The sequence below is a fragment of the Bicyclus anynana genome, chromosome 1, assembly GCF_947172395.1.
Source record: "Bicyclus anynana chromosome 1, ilBicAnyn1.1, whole genome shotgun sequence".
In the NCBI taxonomy this organism is placed as follows: domain Eukaryota; kingdom Metazoa; phylum Arthropoda; class Insecta; order Lepidoptera; family Nymphalidae; genus Bicyclus; species Bicyclus anynana.
The window spans coordinates 18,938,809-18,958,628 of NC_069083.1; the positions used below are offsets into that span (position 1 = coordinate 18,938,809).

General features: G+C 37.2%; 1 protein-coding gene across 1 annotated transcript; it reads right to left on the reverse strand.

Annotated features, from left to right (window-relative positions):
* Positions 1–17,245: 17,245 nt before the first annotated feature.
* On the reverse strand, positions 17,246–18,517 carry LOC112054669 (heat shock protein 67B1-like). The gene has a single exon (XM_024094531.2). It carries the CDS (start codon positions 18,459–18,461, stop codon positions 17,307–17,309), a length of 1,155 nt encoding a protein of 384 aa, XP_023950299.2. The 5' UTR covers positions 18,462–18,517; the 3' UTR covers positions 17,246–17,306.
* Positions 18,518–19,820: the final 1,303 nt, after the last annotated feature.

A 19,820-nucleotide genomic window follows, 5' to 3' on the forward strand; every position in this document is an offset into this window, starting at 1 on the left:
AATCCACACCCCTTTTCGGTTTCTACACGACATCGTACCGGAACGCTAAATCGCTTGGCGCTACGTCTTTGTCGGTAGGGTGGTAACTAGCCACGGCCGAAGCCTCCTACCAGCCAGACCTGGACCAATTCCCCACCCTCTCACCTGGACAAAATCTCAATCAGCCCAGCCGGGGATCGAACCCAGGACCTCCGTTTTGTAAATCTACCGCGCATACCACTGCGACACGGAGGCCGTCAAAGATATTATATGTGCAATAATGCTATTGCCGAGTTTTTCATGACTTAAAATTCAAGATTTGGGTAAGTTAGAGTTACTAATATTTATAGATAGTTGTGTGTTGTGTACACAGTAGTCACAAAGGAGTTTGGTAGATAATAATTATCAATAAAATATGTTAACATAATAAAAACTTTTATTAGAATTTTCAAAGAGTTCCGTAATTCATGATTGTTGCGAAATTGTAACCGTTTACTCAGCGCACGGAATCTATCAAAATGAATCTTTTACCCATTTTTGACACATTTTTTAGTGACACCCTGCTCATATTGGACGTAGCGTGCAAGTATGTAAGTAAGTGTATAGTAAATCTTGATAAATGAATTATTCAACACAAAAGAATCAATACAAACCAGAGTCTAGTCCCTAAGAATAGCTCGTTCAACGAAGAAAATAAACAAACGTTGTAGATAAAACTATATTTCCCAATCATGTCGTCATGTTCTGTCAGAATTAACTCACGTTACGTATGCAGCCTTTACCTTAAATTAGGTGACAGTATTTAGTAGCATATTTTATCCATCATAACCCTGTATGTATAAAGCTTGTTAGGAAGTTCCGAACGCACGCGTGACTTTCTAACGAACATTAGGTATCAATAAGCTCACAGAATGGAACCTACGCTGTTTTTAACTAGAGAAAAGTTTCATAGTGGATTAAGCATCGAAATTAATACAGTAGTATCAGACCCTGTAACCAATCGGCACGTCGATTCTCTTTCTACGATCGCAAACGCTTCGAAAACTAGAAAAATGTATGAGAATAACATTTGCTATCGACAGGTCACGTGATCAAGATCTGTCATTCCCATACATTTTTCTAGTTTTAGAAACGTTTGCGATCGTAGAAAGAGAATCGACGTGCTACTTGGCTACAGGGGCAGAGCTTTTGGCTAAGTCCGTCCGAGTTTTTGTAATACCTAGTGCTAATCTGTGGATGCCCTAGCGACGTTATAATTTTTGTCGCTGGATAGCATTGCCTCGTTAGTACCTTGGTTTTTATTTAACTTAAGATCACGAGGTCGAGCTCTGAAAGGAAGTAAGAAGTTGAAGGCGTTACGTATGTTAAATCAGGTGTGCTATCATCATCGTTAACAACCCATTTCGGCGTATTCGGCTCACTATAGAGCACGAGTCTCCTCTCAGACTGAAAGGGGTTACGCTAATCAATCAATCAATCAATCAATCAATCAATCAATCAATCAATCAATTTATTTTTTTGCAGATACATGCATTATTTATACAGGTGGTCGGTAGATGTAGATGGTAAATGTGTCTTGCCAATTTGGCATGCAAATTATTTATTAAGTATTTAATGATTCAAATGACAATTTCACCATTTAAAATTACACATCTTTACAATAATTTTATAATTAACATTTTATAATTATACTTATAATTATAATTATAACTAATAGTCCACCACGCTGGCCCAATGCGGATAGACAGACTTCACACAAGTAGAGAGTTAAGAAAATTCTCAGTAAAGCAGGTTTCCTCGCCATGTTTTTCCTTAACCGTTTCAGACACGTGATATTTAAAAAGTTGGAGGTGTATGCCCCGGTCCGGATTTAAACATACAGCTTCCAAATCGAAGGTAGGGGCCATGTACACTGGGCTATCACGACCATCAACATACCCACTCGAAAAAAAAGAAAAAAAATCTCATTGAAGAAGATTTTTCAAACGATGGAACATGATGGAACTTTGTCTCTGCCTCTAAAAGTAATAGATATATTGAAGCTAAATAATAATACATAAAACGTCATCATTATACCTTGTTATTAAAGCTCATAAAGCCGTTGGTTTTGAGACTTTGTGTAGCCGTGAAACGAAGTGGACTTTTGTCCGGAAAACATTTGAAACTGGATAATGAGGGAGAGGATTTAGAGGCGAATTATAATTAACGGTTGCAGTTTGCACACAAAGTTTTGCTATCTATATGCTATGTAATAGTGATAGTGAAAAAGCACTGGCAGAAATTAGAGTATTTTTAAGAGTCGTAAATTGAACATTGTTGTAACCTTCAACTGGCCTATACACTATTTTGGTCTTTGTTATCAACCGTTTAAAATAAACCCTTTAAAACAATCTCTGCATTCGCATGTAATATACAGTAAGCACCGGATGACAAAACATTTCATTTCATTTCATTTCATTTCATTTCATATGACAACTAGCATACGTCAAATATGATACGTGAATAAACCTGCTGATCTGCGATGAATCTAAGTCAGTTTACCTTGTTAGTGAATTAAACTTTTTTTTTATCCTTACATTCTCACAGGAACAACATTAACGCGGGTGAATCCGTGAAACAAGAGCTTATTTATATTATATAATACAAAATTATAACAACAAAGCACACGTTTAGCAATCATCATTAGTAATAAATTAAAGCGGTTGTGAATTATTCAACGGATCGTGCAAATGTCCGTTTCGGCGGCCAGTGGATATAACTCAATACATTGCGCGCTAAATTTGACGATAAACATGTACCAATTCGGAGTGGCCACAGAAACGAGTCATTTGCTACAAGCGTAGTGAGCGACGCGACGAGCGGCATGACCATTTGAAGCCTGACTAGTCAAAAAATTTAAAATAGTGATAGAGGGATATAAATTATAAGCTCATTTGTCGCGGAATAAAATTCTGAGAAAGACGTAATATTTCTATATATTAGCAAGTCAAAATTGCAAACAAAACACTCTGAAATATTTAATGTCAAGCCCCCTAGATATTTTTATTTTTTTTTAAGTTATTTATTCTATTTTCTGATGACTCAACGATTTGACTACAGCACGGCACTGAACTGAGTCCGCCGCAGCATAGACACAAACGGAAGAGAGTCTTGCAAAATACCGTTCAAATATAAGCTTCATGGACACGCTACTTGTACATCCCCGTTCCAATATACCGGCGTTCCAAATCGAATCCGAAAATTATATACTTTAACCTAGCTAATGCTTTGCTATTCTGCGTGTTATCGCCGCGTCGGCCGCTTTTAAATTTAAATGTTTTTTAATAAATAGTGTAGCAAATAGTAGTCTGTGACGATGTGTTCGAGCCGTCCACATCTCTCGTTATGTAATTCTTTATGGGTTACTTGGAATAGGTGGGGAGAGTGACTTGAGTGGAAAAGGGGAGTGTTAGATATCTGTCTAAGGCGCCTTTAACCCTACAGACTACGTCGTTCACAAGTACGTGACTTCACTCAAGGTCATTCTCTGCCATTCTGGGGTCTTATTTTGGTTACAGTTTGATTTGTTAATTAAGTTGTCCTGACAAATGTTGTGAACCTTCGTTCGACATTAGTTTTCTTATTTTTGTAATCACCTTTGAGTCCGATAAAATGTGATCTTAATAAATTTATTTTGATCGCAAGACGCTCCGCTGTCCGCGCCTATGCTGCAGCGTATATCCCGTGGTCAGAGCGTTGAGTCCTCTGCTACTGGGCGGTCAAATCTCTGCTCCGAGGGCTGGCGCCTGCACGCCACTCGAGCGTCCCCGTTCCAATGTCCCGGCAAATTGGATCTGCCGTACAAACCTTTACACGCCATTTCGCCAACTTATGGAGCTAACTGTTACCTGCAATTTCCGATATAAATTATGTGTTTTTCGAATTAGAAACATAATTTCTTGAGATGCTTAGTTTTTTTTCTATAGAAGTAGATAATCTGCTTCTTATGGTGCCAGAGTTACTTGCTTTTTTGGCAAAAAGAAAAATAAATATTGGGAAATATATTGTGGCGCAGTCATCCAGCACTGGAGACGAAAGAAAGGCAACATATGTCGACCAATAGGGGCAGAATTATAAATATCTTTCTCTCTTTCGTCCCATTGATAATTGATTGATTGATTGATTGATTGGACAAGAGTGATATTTCCCATTATTTCACTATAGTTCGACATTTGTTTGACAAACACGTGGCACAGATGGTAGTGATCCTGCATTTTGAATCCACGGTTGTGGCTTCGATTCCTACATCTGGTTTTTTTTGTCAGATGAGTATGGGCATTTCACAGTGTGTGGGTGTTTTTATACAATACTAGCGGACCCGGTCAAGCTTTGCTTTGATTTATGTGCAGTTCTTCTCTACCCCTTCCCTATCCTACTCCCACCCTACATACCCTAGCCTACAAACTACTTTTATTTACCTATATAGATATAATTATTTATAGTTAGTAAATAAATGTATATGATGAAATCAGCTATTTGATGTGTGTATTTATATTTATTTAGTTGTCGTTCTCTTGTCTCGAGATATCTTGGTGCACATCATAGATGGTGTGGGTCAAATTTGATTTTATAGACGCATGGTCATACAACTCCTGATCATCATCATTATCAACCCATATTCGGCTCTTTGCTGAGCTCGAGTCTCCTCTCAGAATGAGAGGCGTTAAGCCAATAAGTCCACCACGCTGGCCCAATGCGGATTAGCACACTTCACACACTCCGGTATACAGGTTTCCTCACGATGTTTTTCCTTCACCATTTGAGACACATTCTATTTAATTTCTTGAAATGCACATAACTGAAAAGTTGGAGGTAATCTGATTCGAGCCTACACCCTCCGGAATTGGAGAGGTCATATCAACTAGGCTATCACGGCTCTTGTCCTTCTCATAAATTGTCACCAATAAAGAGATATGAAAGTTGAAACAGCTAGCTTGAACGCTGTTCCATCGTCGCTATGTTCTGTGATAGAACAAAGGTATAGATGTCACATATAGATGGAGATATCATCAGTTTATGGCCGACATGGTTCAATTGTTTGCACACAAAGCTGCCAGCCCTAACTCAATATAATGGATGCGCGCTTAGCCGCTGGAGAGTGGTGGTATGGTGATGCCGATGAAACGTTAAAACGATAGTAATTTGTTTCTATTGTCAACGTGGAGCTCGTTATATTTCATTCATGTATTTCATTACGCTACATTTCGCATATTATCTAGCGACATTTATTTTATGTCTCATGTTTTATTGTTGTGAATATTTATTAGCAAAATAACGAATGGCAACAAAATCAAGGGATATAGTACTTTTAGCAGACTCAGAACTGTTAAAAAAATGAGAAAACCAATGTCGAACAAAGGTTATGATTGACAATTTGTTAGGTCAACTTAGACCCTAGAATGGCACAGAATGAACTTGAGTGGAGTCACGCCCTTGTAACGTTGTGTGTGTTGTGTTAAAGACGTCTTTGACAGTTAACTAATATTCCCCTTTTTCACTCAAGTCACTCTCCCCGCCTATCCCAAGTAACCCATAAAGAACCCTTTTCCGTCTTTCTCTTTCCCGTCAACCGATCGATACCCCTCTCTAACTCCCCACTCTTTACGGAAACAAGTCGCGCCATCTTTTGTCGGCACGAGCCAACATGAGATCGTGCGACGTCATATTCGTCTCAGACTATTATTTCCTACTGTAAGTACATAATTATCATCTCCACCTACAATTACATCACTGGATCTAAGATGTATTTCTGATTTTAGTATTTATATGTATATGTAAGAAATTTAAATTTGTATGTTAAACAACGTTTGCCGCGTCGACTAGTCTATTCAGAAAATATAATATCCCTAATTCGCCCTACAAATGTAACACATGAACTGTTGTATAAACGAAAACAATGAACAGCGCCAGAGATTTAAGTAAAATAAAGGTTAAGAAAATGTTATAAAATTAACACCCCGACGTCAAAATTACATCCATTACGTCGCGGGCCTTTGATGTTTAAGATGTACGCTCGCAATAACTCAACCTCGCTACGGTTCTATTGTTCGTTATTACTAAAACCCTAAATCCACTACATTATTATTAATAATTAACACTAATAACAGTCAAAGACTTGAGTACAACGTCGAGCTAATAATATAATATACCGCTAACATTAATCAGCGTTTGTATTAACATGGAGGTTCCAGCTAACCACAGAGTATATCAATATATTGTAATGATACATCGAATTACCATAAAGGTGTTCGCTGACTTGTAATCCTTTTTTCTTTTGAATACGTTAAAAGACAAAGTCAAAATTAATTTATTTAAAGTGGGCTTAGTTTACAAGCGCTTTTGAAACGTCATGTTGTTGGTGATGATAAAGGAAGGATAAGTTTAAATGAAAACTTTAAATTAAAGTTACGATGGTACAATACTGACACATCTACTCTCGTTTGGTGTACTACTCGTTTGGTGTGTAGGGATAGCTGCCCTGCAAAATATAAAATATAATGAGGAAAGACTAAATTACTAAATACCAAGGTGGCAACCACGAGCGAAATCACGGACTTGCAACCGCTAGTAGTAGGGTTAAAGACGTCTTTTGCAGTTAACCAATACTCCGCTTCTCCGCTCGTGTTGGCTCCCAGCTAAGTAACTAACAATGCAATGGCCTCACTATACGTGGCCTCACTGACTAGATCCAGCTTAAGCGTTCAACTGAATAAACTTAAGATCTACCGCGTGCTCTCTCCGAGATCGTCAACTAACAGATGTCCACAGACAAACAACTGGCAGATAAACGACATGTACTTTGAGGTTTCTAACAGATATCGCTATCAAATTAGTTACTCTAATTAATGTAAGATGGCGCTATTACTATCTAATTCTCCGACATATATGCAACTTTTAGTCCTGAAAATTCGGCATAATGATCTTTAAAATTCTTTAATTAATTACTTGCGATAATAGCGATTTATTGTATGGTAACCAGACCCAAACAAAATAGCCACATCATACGAGTACAATTTATTATGAAGATTCAATCTATATCAAAAGAATCATCAATCAAGAATTATAGGTTTTCGCTACTCTTGATAGGTATACACTCCTAGTGAACAACAACCTTTATTAATCCTAAATAGTAAGTACCGGCATAATTAGGCAATTGTTTATAATTAATTAATTAGGGTCAGCAATAAATCCCTTTATTACTCCATTACATTAATTCAATTACTTATAATATACTGCATAATATTATACTGATACAGACTAAGCTGTATCATTTGTTACTGTAACAATTGCGCAGTTAAATTACACTTTAGAACTATATTATTAAGTTATAATCGACATTATTATATTATATATATATATATATATATATAGGACCCAGAATATATATATATATATATATATATATATATATATATATATTCTGGGTCCTAACAGCAGTGACACGAATATGGGTTAATGACGAATAATAACAATTATAATTAATCCTTGCTTATATAGGTATATTTTTCAATTCGTTCAGAAATGAAATAAAATTACTATATTAAGTAATAACGTATAAGATGTCTTTATTATTTAACATACCCGCTCATTGGTTGAACTTGTAAAGTAACGAAACAGGTTGTGGAATCTTAGCGTGCATAACTATAACCTACACTTGGACTTTTGATCCCACAGCAGTATAAAAAACTTGTTATAACTCCATATATATCTTCACTGCCTTTTTGCAGCGGTTATTCTGTTCAGCTTGAAGTTGTTTTGGGGTTTTTTTTTCTAGCTCGGAGTTAGTATTTCGGTGGTGTTACACCCATATGTCCTGCAGTGGACGTCCATCGGCTGATATGATGATGATGATGATGAACCAACCGTATTGCAAGCGTGGTGGGTCTAAGCTTCATATCCTCACACCTGTAATGGGGGATCCTTGACCCTGTAGTTAAAATTGGCTGTTAATGATAGTATAGTTTTTTGACGGTCTCCGTGGCGCAGTGGTATGCGCGGTGGATTTACAAGTCGGAGGTTCTGGGTTCGATCCCCAGCTGGGCCGATTAAGGTTTTCTTAATTGGTCCAGGTCTGGCTGGTGGGAGGCTTCAGCCGTGGCTAGTTACCGCCCTACCGCCAAGCGATTTAGCGTTCCGGTACGATGTTGTGTAGAAACCGAAAGGGGTGTGGACTTACATCCTCCTTCTATCAAGTTAGCCCGCTTTCATCTTAGATTGCATAGTCACTTACCATTAGATGAGATTATAATCAAGGGCTAACTTGTAAAGAATAAAAAATAAAATAAAGTATTTTGAAATAAAGTTGGTGGAAGGTTTTCGCTATAAGATCATTGACTAAAACCACTATCGGAACAATAATAGTTGATTCAACATTCCACATTTCATGGCAGTAATCTCGTGAGCAAGGTCTAAGTATTTTGATACTTTTTTCCTTTTCGGCTTTAACCAGATTATCGTCATGTGGAACAGTAATATCAACAATTATTGCACGACGCACTGAACGATTGACTAGCACTATATCAGGTCTATTGGCAACAATATACCTGTCAGTGATAAAAATACGTGCCGTCTCAAAGATCCACTGCCTTCTGTATCCGACCCTTGATCCCACAGTTAAGCGAAAGCTTCTTAAGATGTTGGTATACGTTTTTATTATTCAATGAGAAGTTAGCCCTTGACTGCGATCTCACCTGATGTTAACTTGAATATCGATGCAGTGTAGGTACGGAAGCGGGTTTACTTGGAAGAGGTACAAGTTTATTCTACCGATAAGCCACAGCTTATACGCGACATCGAACCGGAACGCTAAATCACTTGGCAGTACGTCTTTGCCGGTAACTAGCCACGGCCGATGCCTTCCACCACCAGACTAGATACAGCCGGGAATCGAACATAGAACTCTCTATTGAAATTCATTAATTGCTCTAGAGAGGTCGGTAATCCAGGATATCACCAAGTTACACAAACTGCCAGGAACATCAGTCGGGAAAACAGTCAGTCAGAGTTCTCATGTTACTCAGAATGTAGATAATATGACATTCGGCAAAACAAACAATTTAGCTGTTCCAACAACGGTGTACTGTCTCTGTAAATATTATAATGTCTCTAAATATTATTATTTCGTATGTACTGAGGCAGTGAAGTTGCGGTTGTATGTTGATATTTGAACTCGGATACTGGCACATAAATTATAGAATGAAAAGGCCTGCGATATCCAGATATAACTCGCTTTATAAAGACTGAAAGTGTATATTTTCCTTACTTAAATATAGTGACCAATGACGTCACGTCAACTAGGTAGTCCTTTACCAAATGGAGCGTTTGACAAAAATACTAGTTAATAATTAGTTTGACGTTTAGGACGACAAAATGGACGGTAGCAATTAGCATATATGACGTTTGTGTTGACGAAAAATTTTTAAAAATACATGATTATTAAGTTAAGTTTTATTTTGGAAATCCTTATCTTCAATTATTTGGTATCGATATATGCCGGACCCTTAATCCATGCACCATACTAAATTAATATTGCTTATATTAAATTTGATACTAGTCAACTACTACCCTATTAATGAGCTTGAACTGTGGTGGCATTGGGAGGTATGTAGTATGAAGCGTAATTATTTTTATATTTTTTACATTATATCATGTAAAAATATCAAAATAATTTGATTCTATTTGTCTGCATCGGTTGATGCTACCAACCTCTAGTACGTTTTTATACCTATAGTGATTTGTTCATGTAATAAACATGATTTTAGAAACGTGTTCTATCACATTTATTTACTTTATTTTAGTTATTTATTACCTATGTGAATTATTTCAACACACAATATTACGTCATATTTTGTTGATTATAGCTGTTTATTCCGAGCACGCACTAGAAAATACTCGTATCTATATCAGCCCATTTAGAACAGTACCAGGCCTCCCTCCATGGGAGAGGGGATATAGCTTAGACCCACCACGGTGTTCCGATGAGGGTTGACGGGCTTAGTGTGATAATATTAAAATTTTTAACGACCACGATGTTTAATTACCTTACGATTAAACATGATGAATGGACAATTTTTTTCAGTTGCCTATTTAATATATTATATATTTGGAAATGCAAACTAATCAATATCCCAATAACGATGAGTAATCGGTGAAAAATGTATAGAACCTTAATTATAGACAGTAGAGCATCAAAAAAGTATTGGTATCAAAATTTTCGTATCTCAACGCAGAACCGAGTTATTGCAAAAAAAAAACTGAATTCAAACTTTTTCAAGATGTAAAATGCACATGGGAAATCTTTGTCGAGAATTAAGCTTTTTTAGTCTCCTCATACGTCATTTATCTAAAATTAAGCTTTCTCGGTTAATTTCCATGTATAAGCCGTTTCTTTTTTAGTTAGTTACATACTCGGAGCACTGTTGCTAAGCAATCAATCGACAGGATCAATATCGATAACAGAAACCGGCCGTTATTTGTGTAAAATAACAAAAAATGTGATACCACATCAAGCTTCCTCAATCAGCACCAGTCGCTAACCCGGAAGTAGCAAAAGTCACGGTCCTCCTACACTCGTATTAAGAGCTATTAAATTCTAATGTATGCCGTTGATCCAGTTTTTATTGAATTAGTATTCTCTCTAGTGTAGAGGTTTGCTCTATTTATCTATAATAGGTAAAAAGATAAATATTACTAATTAAAAAAAAACACAAACACAGTGACGACATTATATATTGCAAACATTTTAACCTACTTAATGTGTCTACTTTTGGAAGTCTGTTTGGCTTTAGATGTGTAGGTTACAGACAAAATATCTTAATCCAGGGAATCCTATCTCCATTGTAAATTTCTGTCAAAACAATTTAATAGTTACGGCGTGGATTAACACACGAACCTTTGGGATTTTTATTCATTTTTACTGCGAAATTCCTAAGGCTGTGTGTGCTTAGAAAGAAGTATTTTTCTATTTACTAGATAGCCCCGCATTTAATATACCTTATATATGGTATGGTATACCATATATATGGTCTAATACTACCTTAATGTACTTACCTAAAATATGCCCATTATGCCATACTACAGCCATTCACCCCCTTTTTAAAGAAATAAGATTTTCTTGTTATACTTACCACGGAATCGAATCCGGAACCTTACAACAAAACAATGCTAGAGAGACAGTAAAAACGCTTATTGTTTACAAATAGTTTTTACCGTGTTTACATTGAATGATGCAACAGTAAGGTCATTACCAACCGTTGTATAACAAGTCATTGTTATTCGGCGCGAATCTCAATTGAAATCACTGGGTTATATCAGTTCTACAATGTCAAGAGAGACGAAGATATTTGAATATATACGGCTAATTAAGTTTATTAATTACTTCCTCTAAGGAAATATTATCAAGATTGATTGAATATATTTCAAGACTGAATTAGCATCAAATGCCAATAGTTTTGATTTAAATCATACTCTTCACCTTATATAGGAGAACTCCAACTGAAAGCAAACAAGAATGATACTTTTAAAAAATACCGGACTAAAGTGAGTCGGACTTGCCGAACAAGAGATCCATTTAAATCATTTTCATCATAAATCTAAAACTGTACATTTAGAATATCTGTTTATGTTTGTACTGATGAAGCCCTTCTACAAAGATGGATAACAGTGATTCTACAAGATACATCATCATCTATCGATCGAAGATCAAAATCAGACGTTAATAGTACCTACTCGGTTGCTACCACTAACTTTCCAAAACCAGACTGATATACTCGTAATTAACAAAAGCCTGCCTGCCTTCTGAACCGATGGTAGAGTCCTTACAAATAGTCAACCTTGATGTTTCAAAAGTGCTTGTAAAATAAGCCTGCTTGAAATAAAGGAATAAAAAAAATGGTAAACAGCATAGCCTGACCAAGGACTCAATTCCTTTCACCTTATGATCTGAAGTTAATTCTGGACCAATGAGACACTTTTTAATTAATATTAAAATGAAAAAATGGACACAAAACTACAAAATTGTAAGCTGACGATTCTTGAGTAAATTTTGCTAACTTGATACCAAGCTGATTTATCATATTTCAAAATACGTTAAAATCCACGTATTTTATACGGTGATGATATAATTACAATTCAAATATGCGACATAAATAGAATAAATCAGAGGTCGTGTTATATATTTTATGCATAATTGAAGAGGTTGACCTTATTAGTATGGCAACGGGTGCGTTTACCCGGATGTCGACTGATATTTGAGATGACACCGAGAACGACAGCCTGCGATACCCAGACATGCTTCATTTTATGAAATTTGTCAGCGTATGCTCCTACCATCAACGATATTTTAAACTATAGACATGTTACGTGCCCACAAATTCACCGCAAAAAGTGAGCCGAGCTCAGCTATTCCACTGAGCGCATACATGCACAATTTTGTGTTTACTTACATTATAGTATATTTATGTATAATATATATTTTTACACTTCTTGACGTTGTAGACAATATTTAGGTATTTTTATATTTTAATTTGTTTAAATAGCTTTCGTTGTTTACTACGCAACAAATTGAAATAAAGACAATTGAATAGTACAAAATTAGTAGTCAATTATGAAGTTTGTTTGGTAGATCGTCCAAGTATAAACAGTATTTTTCTTTTTTCTCGGCATAACATGAGATATCATGACCAGTACTGTCTTATCTTCGCGAAAGACATTTAAAAATCTTTAAAGATTAAACTTTAAGGGTCTCTGGCAAAGGGGTGCTAAGGTTCTGGCGCAATGGCGTGCACTTCATAGATGTCAAAACTCATTGCTCACCCTGAGGACTCGTATTGGCGAAGGAATTTTTCATTTTGAATAATTTCTAGGTACGTATAGTGTCTACCTACCTTACCTTAGCTTATCAGCTGATAGACGTCCACTGCTATACATAAGCCCTTTGCATGACCTCCAAGCACAACGGTCTTGAGCCGCAAGCATCCAGCGGCAACCCGCTTGATATCCTCGGTCCACCTAGAGGGGGATCGACCAGCACTACGCTTTCCGATGATGGGTCGCCATTCCAGTACCTTGGAACCCCAAGATCTATCGGCTCTTCGAATTATATGGCCTGCCCATTGCTACTTCAGCTTTGCAACACGCTGAGCTAAGTCAGTGACTTTGCTTCGTCTGCGGATCTCCTCATTCCTGATTAGATCACGCAGAGAAACTCCAACGATAACTATAACGCCCGCTGAGTGACTTCTAATAAAGCCTATAGTCAGCGACCACGTCTCGGATCCGTAGGTCATCACTGGCAACACCCAAAAGTAAACAATCTTGCACGCCACTCCTGGCCACTTGTCTGACGACTGGAGACTTGATTACAGCATATCTGGCAATTGCAGGTTCATAATCACTTATACAACCACGTAGACATTATAACATTGACTGATTGCTTCAAACTTGTTCCTCGTCGTATAGGTCCTTAGAGTTTACTTTATATGCTTTTTATACATAGCGGTAAATGAGATGAGGAGTCAAATCAAGCATAATCTATACTAATATTATAGAGTGGTAAAACTTTTGATATTGTAAGAGGTAAACTCCAGACCTACTTAATCGATTTTGAATTCTTTTACCACTAGAAAGCCACGTTATTTCTGAGTGTCATGCTACACGTATTCACGGGAACGGGAACTATGCGAGTGAAATCGCGGGGCGTCGGTTAGGACGTGTATACTCGTATACATTATACAATATAACATGAATTCCTGTAGGGTTATGAGGATAAAATATAATGTCTAAAGCACTCGGGGATAGTGTAGCTACCGAATAGCAAACGAATTTTTCAAATCGGTTTAGTAGTTTCGGAGCCTCTTTAATACAAACAAACACAATCATATCTGTCCTCTTTATAATATTACTAAAGATAAGAACCCAAAATAGCTGTTTTGGTGTTTACATTAAGTACATACATAACGCCTAAAATAAAAAAATATAATTATACATAACATACTCGGTACATTAGCTTTTAGCTTTGTTTTTTTTTTGTGATTTGTAACGATTGTAGTACCTACCAATAATATGAATCCAAGTTCTCTCTTTAATCAACGCCATTCACGTTTTTATCGTCTGTCAACAACATTTAAGTTTATTAATTTCGGCATATATTTTTATTACATTTTCACATTTTTAATTGTTTTTGACTATTTTAACCTTTTTGCACCTAAAAAGGATGATCTACTTCACGAACTCTGAGATACAACAACATCATATTATTTCATATTTCACTGAACAAGGTATTTACAATAACAGTATTTCCCTCCGAGACATCTGTTAAAAAATATTTCGCTACGCCCTCAAAAAAATCTTTCGAGATTGCTTAATTTAGAGAAACGTAAGCAAAAAATTTAAGTAAAATATTTTCTTAGTCCAAGGTCCTCATTAACTTAAATATTACGCTAAAATATGCTTAGCTAAGCGGCCCGGGATCGTTTGAGGAAATGACAAAGAGGATTTCTTGAACATAATCCCTAGTTAATTGTTTTGGTTTACATTTCGCTTACATAACTGTGGATACGCCGCTCATGCCTGCTTGGGTAAGATAATAGAGCAGTTCAAATCCAAATCCTTACTTGACATAGACTCATAGAACGAGAGTCCTACCTCGTCTTATTATTATAAAAAAAAAAACTAAATTGAAATCTATGGTGCCACAAAGAAACTGACAGACATACAGACAGACAAACACGTCAAACTTATAACCTCTTTTTGCGTCGGGAGTGAAAAAATAATATATATAGGAGTACATGGACGGTTAAGATTTTGGACCCTTGAAACCTACCCTTTCGAAGGCAAACTAAATAATTGGCTACTGTTTGGTACGAACAAAGGCTGACAAACTTTCAACCCTCATTCACCAGGCTCTTAGTCCATTGTCCCCTGGCAACGTACTGCCAAGTACCTAGGCGTTACCTTCGATAACCGCATGAGCTTCTCCATGCACGTTAACAAAGCGAGAAAAAAGGCCGCATACGTAATGCACCGCCTTTACGCTATGATAAATAAGAAAAGTAAATTGTCCCTCCGCTCAAAGCTAACGCTTTATAAAACTACGATCCGTCCGATCTTAACCTACGCTAGTGTAGTGTTTGCCCACCGTCCCAAAGCGACCCTTAGGCCGCTTCAAACCCTACAGAATCGTTTTCTGCGTCAAATCACGGGCGCGCCGTGGTTTTTACGCAATAATGACCTCCATAGAGATCTAGAATTACCGACAATAGCTAAGTACATGAAACAGCTCTCTCAAAACTATTTTGACAGAGCTGCCATTCATCCCAACCAACTAGTGGTTGAGGCCTGCAATTACACTCCCAACCTAAACGCTAACTGCAAGCAGAGGCGTCCCAAGAACGTCCTTTACGATCCAGACGATGACATAACAACCGACAATGCTTCCCAGGTAACACAATCACAAGCTACACAGCGTCTTCGCCGGCGAAGACGAGGTCCCCGATATCTAACGTCACCTGGACGTGGGTTTTCTAACTCACGATCTTGGGGGCGTCCGGACTGATTCACTCAGGTCACGGTTACCTCCTCCAGAATGGCCTTCTAAGCCGAGGTCCGAGTCTCATAGGAGACGCCCTTAGAGAGCCGTTCCGTCCTCTATCTTTCTTTCAGCCTTCGGGTCACATCAGGCGATGCTTCTGCGCTCGCCCAACCCCCCCGGTGACGCCGTAGTGGTTCCGCAGGGAGCTATCGGCACCTACTCAGACAGAAAAAAAAAAAAAAAAAAGTCCATTGTTAAATAAAAAAAATAAAAAAAATAATTTAAAAATAATAATAACTGACTATCGCAGCCTCTTAGTCTATTACTAGATAAGAACAAAAGTGTATCCTGTCTAACAGGTCTGTTAGTTAATAGAGATACTACCAATTTTGATAGGAGATACCAAAAGCTATCAGAAACAGAAGATACCAGAAGAACCTGACAGTATTTATTTAGTCCGGAAGTTTTATAAGACATATTTTTATTAACATCTAAATGAGCGTTAAAGAGTCAACCATTATCGTCCTAACCCGCACCCTAAGGAACCAACCCGCATAGGAGCACCATGATGGGTATACGCTCCTAATCTTCGCTATAAGGAGGGATGCTATTAGTGATAGATAGCAAATAAATTAGGACTAAATTTTAAGCCTACAACGTTGATTTCGACTTATCTTCTCAGAATGATTATGGTTATTATACAGATTTCAATCACATTTTACGAGCAACTTAAGCGACGACCTTAATAGTTGTAACATTATGTTTTTCACGGCATTACGGTTACGGCTTGCGTCTGCGGGAGCTAGATAATGCTACTAAGCTCAAACTTGAGATTACTTACTCTAGCTATACCTTACTTGCTGAACCTTCAACGCGTAAACATATTAAGAGGATTATCTAATGAAACTGCCTTACATATTTTGATATGCATCATAACTAATTAAGCTTACTTGAAGCTCGTCTTTATGGTATCTTTTCAGTGTAATAGTAGTTTTTTTAAATATAATCTTTACCTTTATAATGAATTTGGCGTTCACTTTTATTGCTTATAATATTACTTACTGAATCAATACATATACTTAATAAAATAGTCTGTGTGTGATAATAAAATAACTGCTTATAACTGTTATTATTTAAGTAATTAAAAAAAAATTAATCTGTTTGTTAGGGCTTAAATTCTTTAAATAGGCTAAAATGTTTATTAAAATAGAACTTTAATTATTTTTTTGATTATTACACTTAATAGAAATTTCACTAAAGTAGAAAATAGAGAGGGTTGAATAGAAAGAAAAGAATAGGAAAGAAATAGTCAGGCTACTTTTATCACAGAACTCCTGTGTGATCTAGACTTGCGTGGGAAAAACCACGTCTTAACTAATGAATGCCAACCAGATAGCTGAAAAATCACTATTTTTTTTCTTTATTGGGAATAAAGCTCACGCTGACAAAATCTCGAGCTTCAGCTAGTAATTATTAAGACTGAAAACGATGTGAACAATAAGCAATTATATATGCGTAGAAATAAAAAATATATATTATCAGTACATCCAATGACGCAGTCAAAAAGCAAACACAATCCCCCATTGTTCTCAGCAGGTCACCCAAATGCGTTCCGCTCGATCTATATTCATGCAACGTTCCTACCATTAGACGAGAACGCTAAATGCATGCCAACACGCAACAAGCAAAACGCTGCGATCGTATTAAAAATATTTATTGCAATACTGTTTTATAAATACATACTTAAATCTATATCACTTTAGGGCTGGATTTCGTTTACTTCGTTGTCCTGGGGGACTTTGATGTCTTCTTTTACCTCCTCACGTGCTGGCGCTTGGGTCGTCGGGGCCTCTGTCTTTTCTTCACCTTCAGAAGCTGTTGCAGTTGTCACTTCGGGGAGTTGTTCGACTTTATCGACATTATCGACCTTAGGTAGAGGTTCTACTGATACGTCGGGAGTTTCAACATTGTCGACATTTTCATCCTTGGCAACAGGCACCACTGGTGCATCGGGAGTTTCAACTTTGTCAACATTTTCAACCTTTGCCACTGGCTCCTCTGGTACAGCGGGAGATTCAACTTTATCAACATTTTCAACATTGGTAATAGGTTCCTCTGGCGCGATACGATTTTCAACTTTATTAATATTTTCGACCTTAGCTAGAGGTTCTACTGGTGCATTTGGAACTTCAATCGTATCAACATTATCAGCTTTGGCACTCGGTTCCACGGGTGGTTCAAGATTTTCAACTTTATCAGCATTTTCGACCTTAGCTAAAGGTTCTACTGGCGTGTCAAAAGTTTCGATTTTATCAACATTTTCTGTCTTATCAACAGTTTCAACTGGGTCTGCACTAGCGACGGGTACAACAGGTTCTCTATCTTCTTTATCCTCTTTCAACGGCTTGCCACTTTCAACTATTGGCACTTCTCTATCAACAACCTTGTTCTTGTCATCGACACCATTCACAGGAGCGGTTACATCCAAATATCCATCGCTAGACAAAGTAGCAGTGACATCTGATGCACTAGCATTCAACGGAAGGCTGTACGTATGGAAGAATTGGCTCGCGAACAAGTCGTGGTCGTCATGCTTAGCCTCGTGCGCTCCTTGGACGAGGATGTAATCACCTTTCACTTTAACTTTCAGATCTTTCTTCTTGTAATCCTTAACGTTTACGATGACACGGAATTTGTCTTCGTCAATTTCGATCTTCGGTCCGATCTCCGCAAAACTTGAGAACAGTTTCGTTAGCGGCGCGAAGATGTTTCCGAAAGGTGGGAATCGGAACCAAGGCGATTGGTCTTCGAAGTCCGATTCAGTTATTGTTGTGATGGGGCGAGGGAAGTCGTCGCTGGCCGGGTAGGCCGCCGCGAGCGCGACGAGCGCGAAGAACGCAAAATACCGCGACATATTACTTATTTTAGTCGTACGTGCGTGCGTCTCGGGTATGGCATAAAAACTGCGGGCGGCGCGTGAGTGGAAGGCTATATACATCGCGCGGGGAGCGGGGTAGGCGCATCGCCGACCGCTGTGACGGCATTGTAGAGCTGTAACGTAGATGCGACAATTAACCTGGCTCCGGTTTTTTTCGTAAACATTGCACCTTTTGCGGAGTTCGTTTTGTTTGTTTCATGTAAATATTGTGGTTGAATCGCTTTCCGTAAACAAAAGCAATGGTTTCGTAAGTCACAATATTTTTTTCAAATATGGCGGTTAACATGAGAGTGAAGTATTGCGTTAAAAGTTTTCCTTTATTACATATTATTTACATTAGCTATTGCGCGAAACATTACATGCGGAAAATTTGAAATATAATATTATTCTATAAAATCACGAAGAAATCTAGAATTCATAAGAAATGACGATTTTTACATAATAAAGTATTGAGCATTTAAAAATTAAATTTTATTGGCATTTTCGGCGATAACAAGAAATAATAAAACCCTGGTTAACTTTATTGTGAAAAAACTCCAATGTATCGACGATTCAACACAGGTCTTTATACTATATATACATACGACTATATATATCATAAAATATGTTCATTTTCAAATAAAAGTAGTTCGTACATTTCGGTTCGTTCGTATTTGATTGTACGTAGGTATAGCGCAATTATAATGTATAGGGAAACATTGACAAAGAATACAATAAGGAAATGTAAAAATAAAGGAAATAATAGATTAATTTTTCTAGCCTCCTCGAAAACCAATGAATTTAAGCGAAAAAGTCACCGAGATCCAACGACCCTTTATGCACTTTTCACGCGGAAAAATATCCTCAGAGAGGAGAGATTCGTCAATTGATGTTTTAAGATAATTTAATAATTTTAAGTAGTGTTTTTAGCGGAGAATAGATGATTATAGTTAATAAATTATTATTTAGATAATGAACTATAATTATTCAATGATCATTTCAACTTTTATGCCAGCAAACCAATTTTTTAATTTATAATCAAATATCTTATATCTTTCATTCTGAAAGCAGTGCGATCAAGTGTCGTTAGGTATAATCACGAATGCAAAGGTCAGGTAACACGTCTGCGGCGAATCGGATTATTCCATGACAAATGAGTCGCGACCTTGGAAGGCCGGCTTCTAGAGCTCTCCTCGTGATGTTAAATTAACTCATTTTTGTTCCTCACGAGTCACAACATTGTGATTCCTTTTTGTAATCGATTATAGCTAAAGATCGCGAGTTCACCTGATGGTAAGTGATGATGAAATTAAATGAAAGCTGACAGCTGGCCTATTGACTATTTTGGTCTTTATT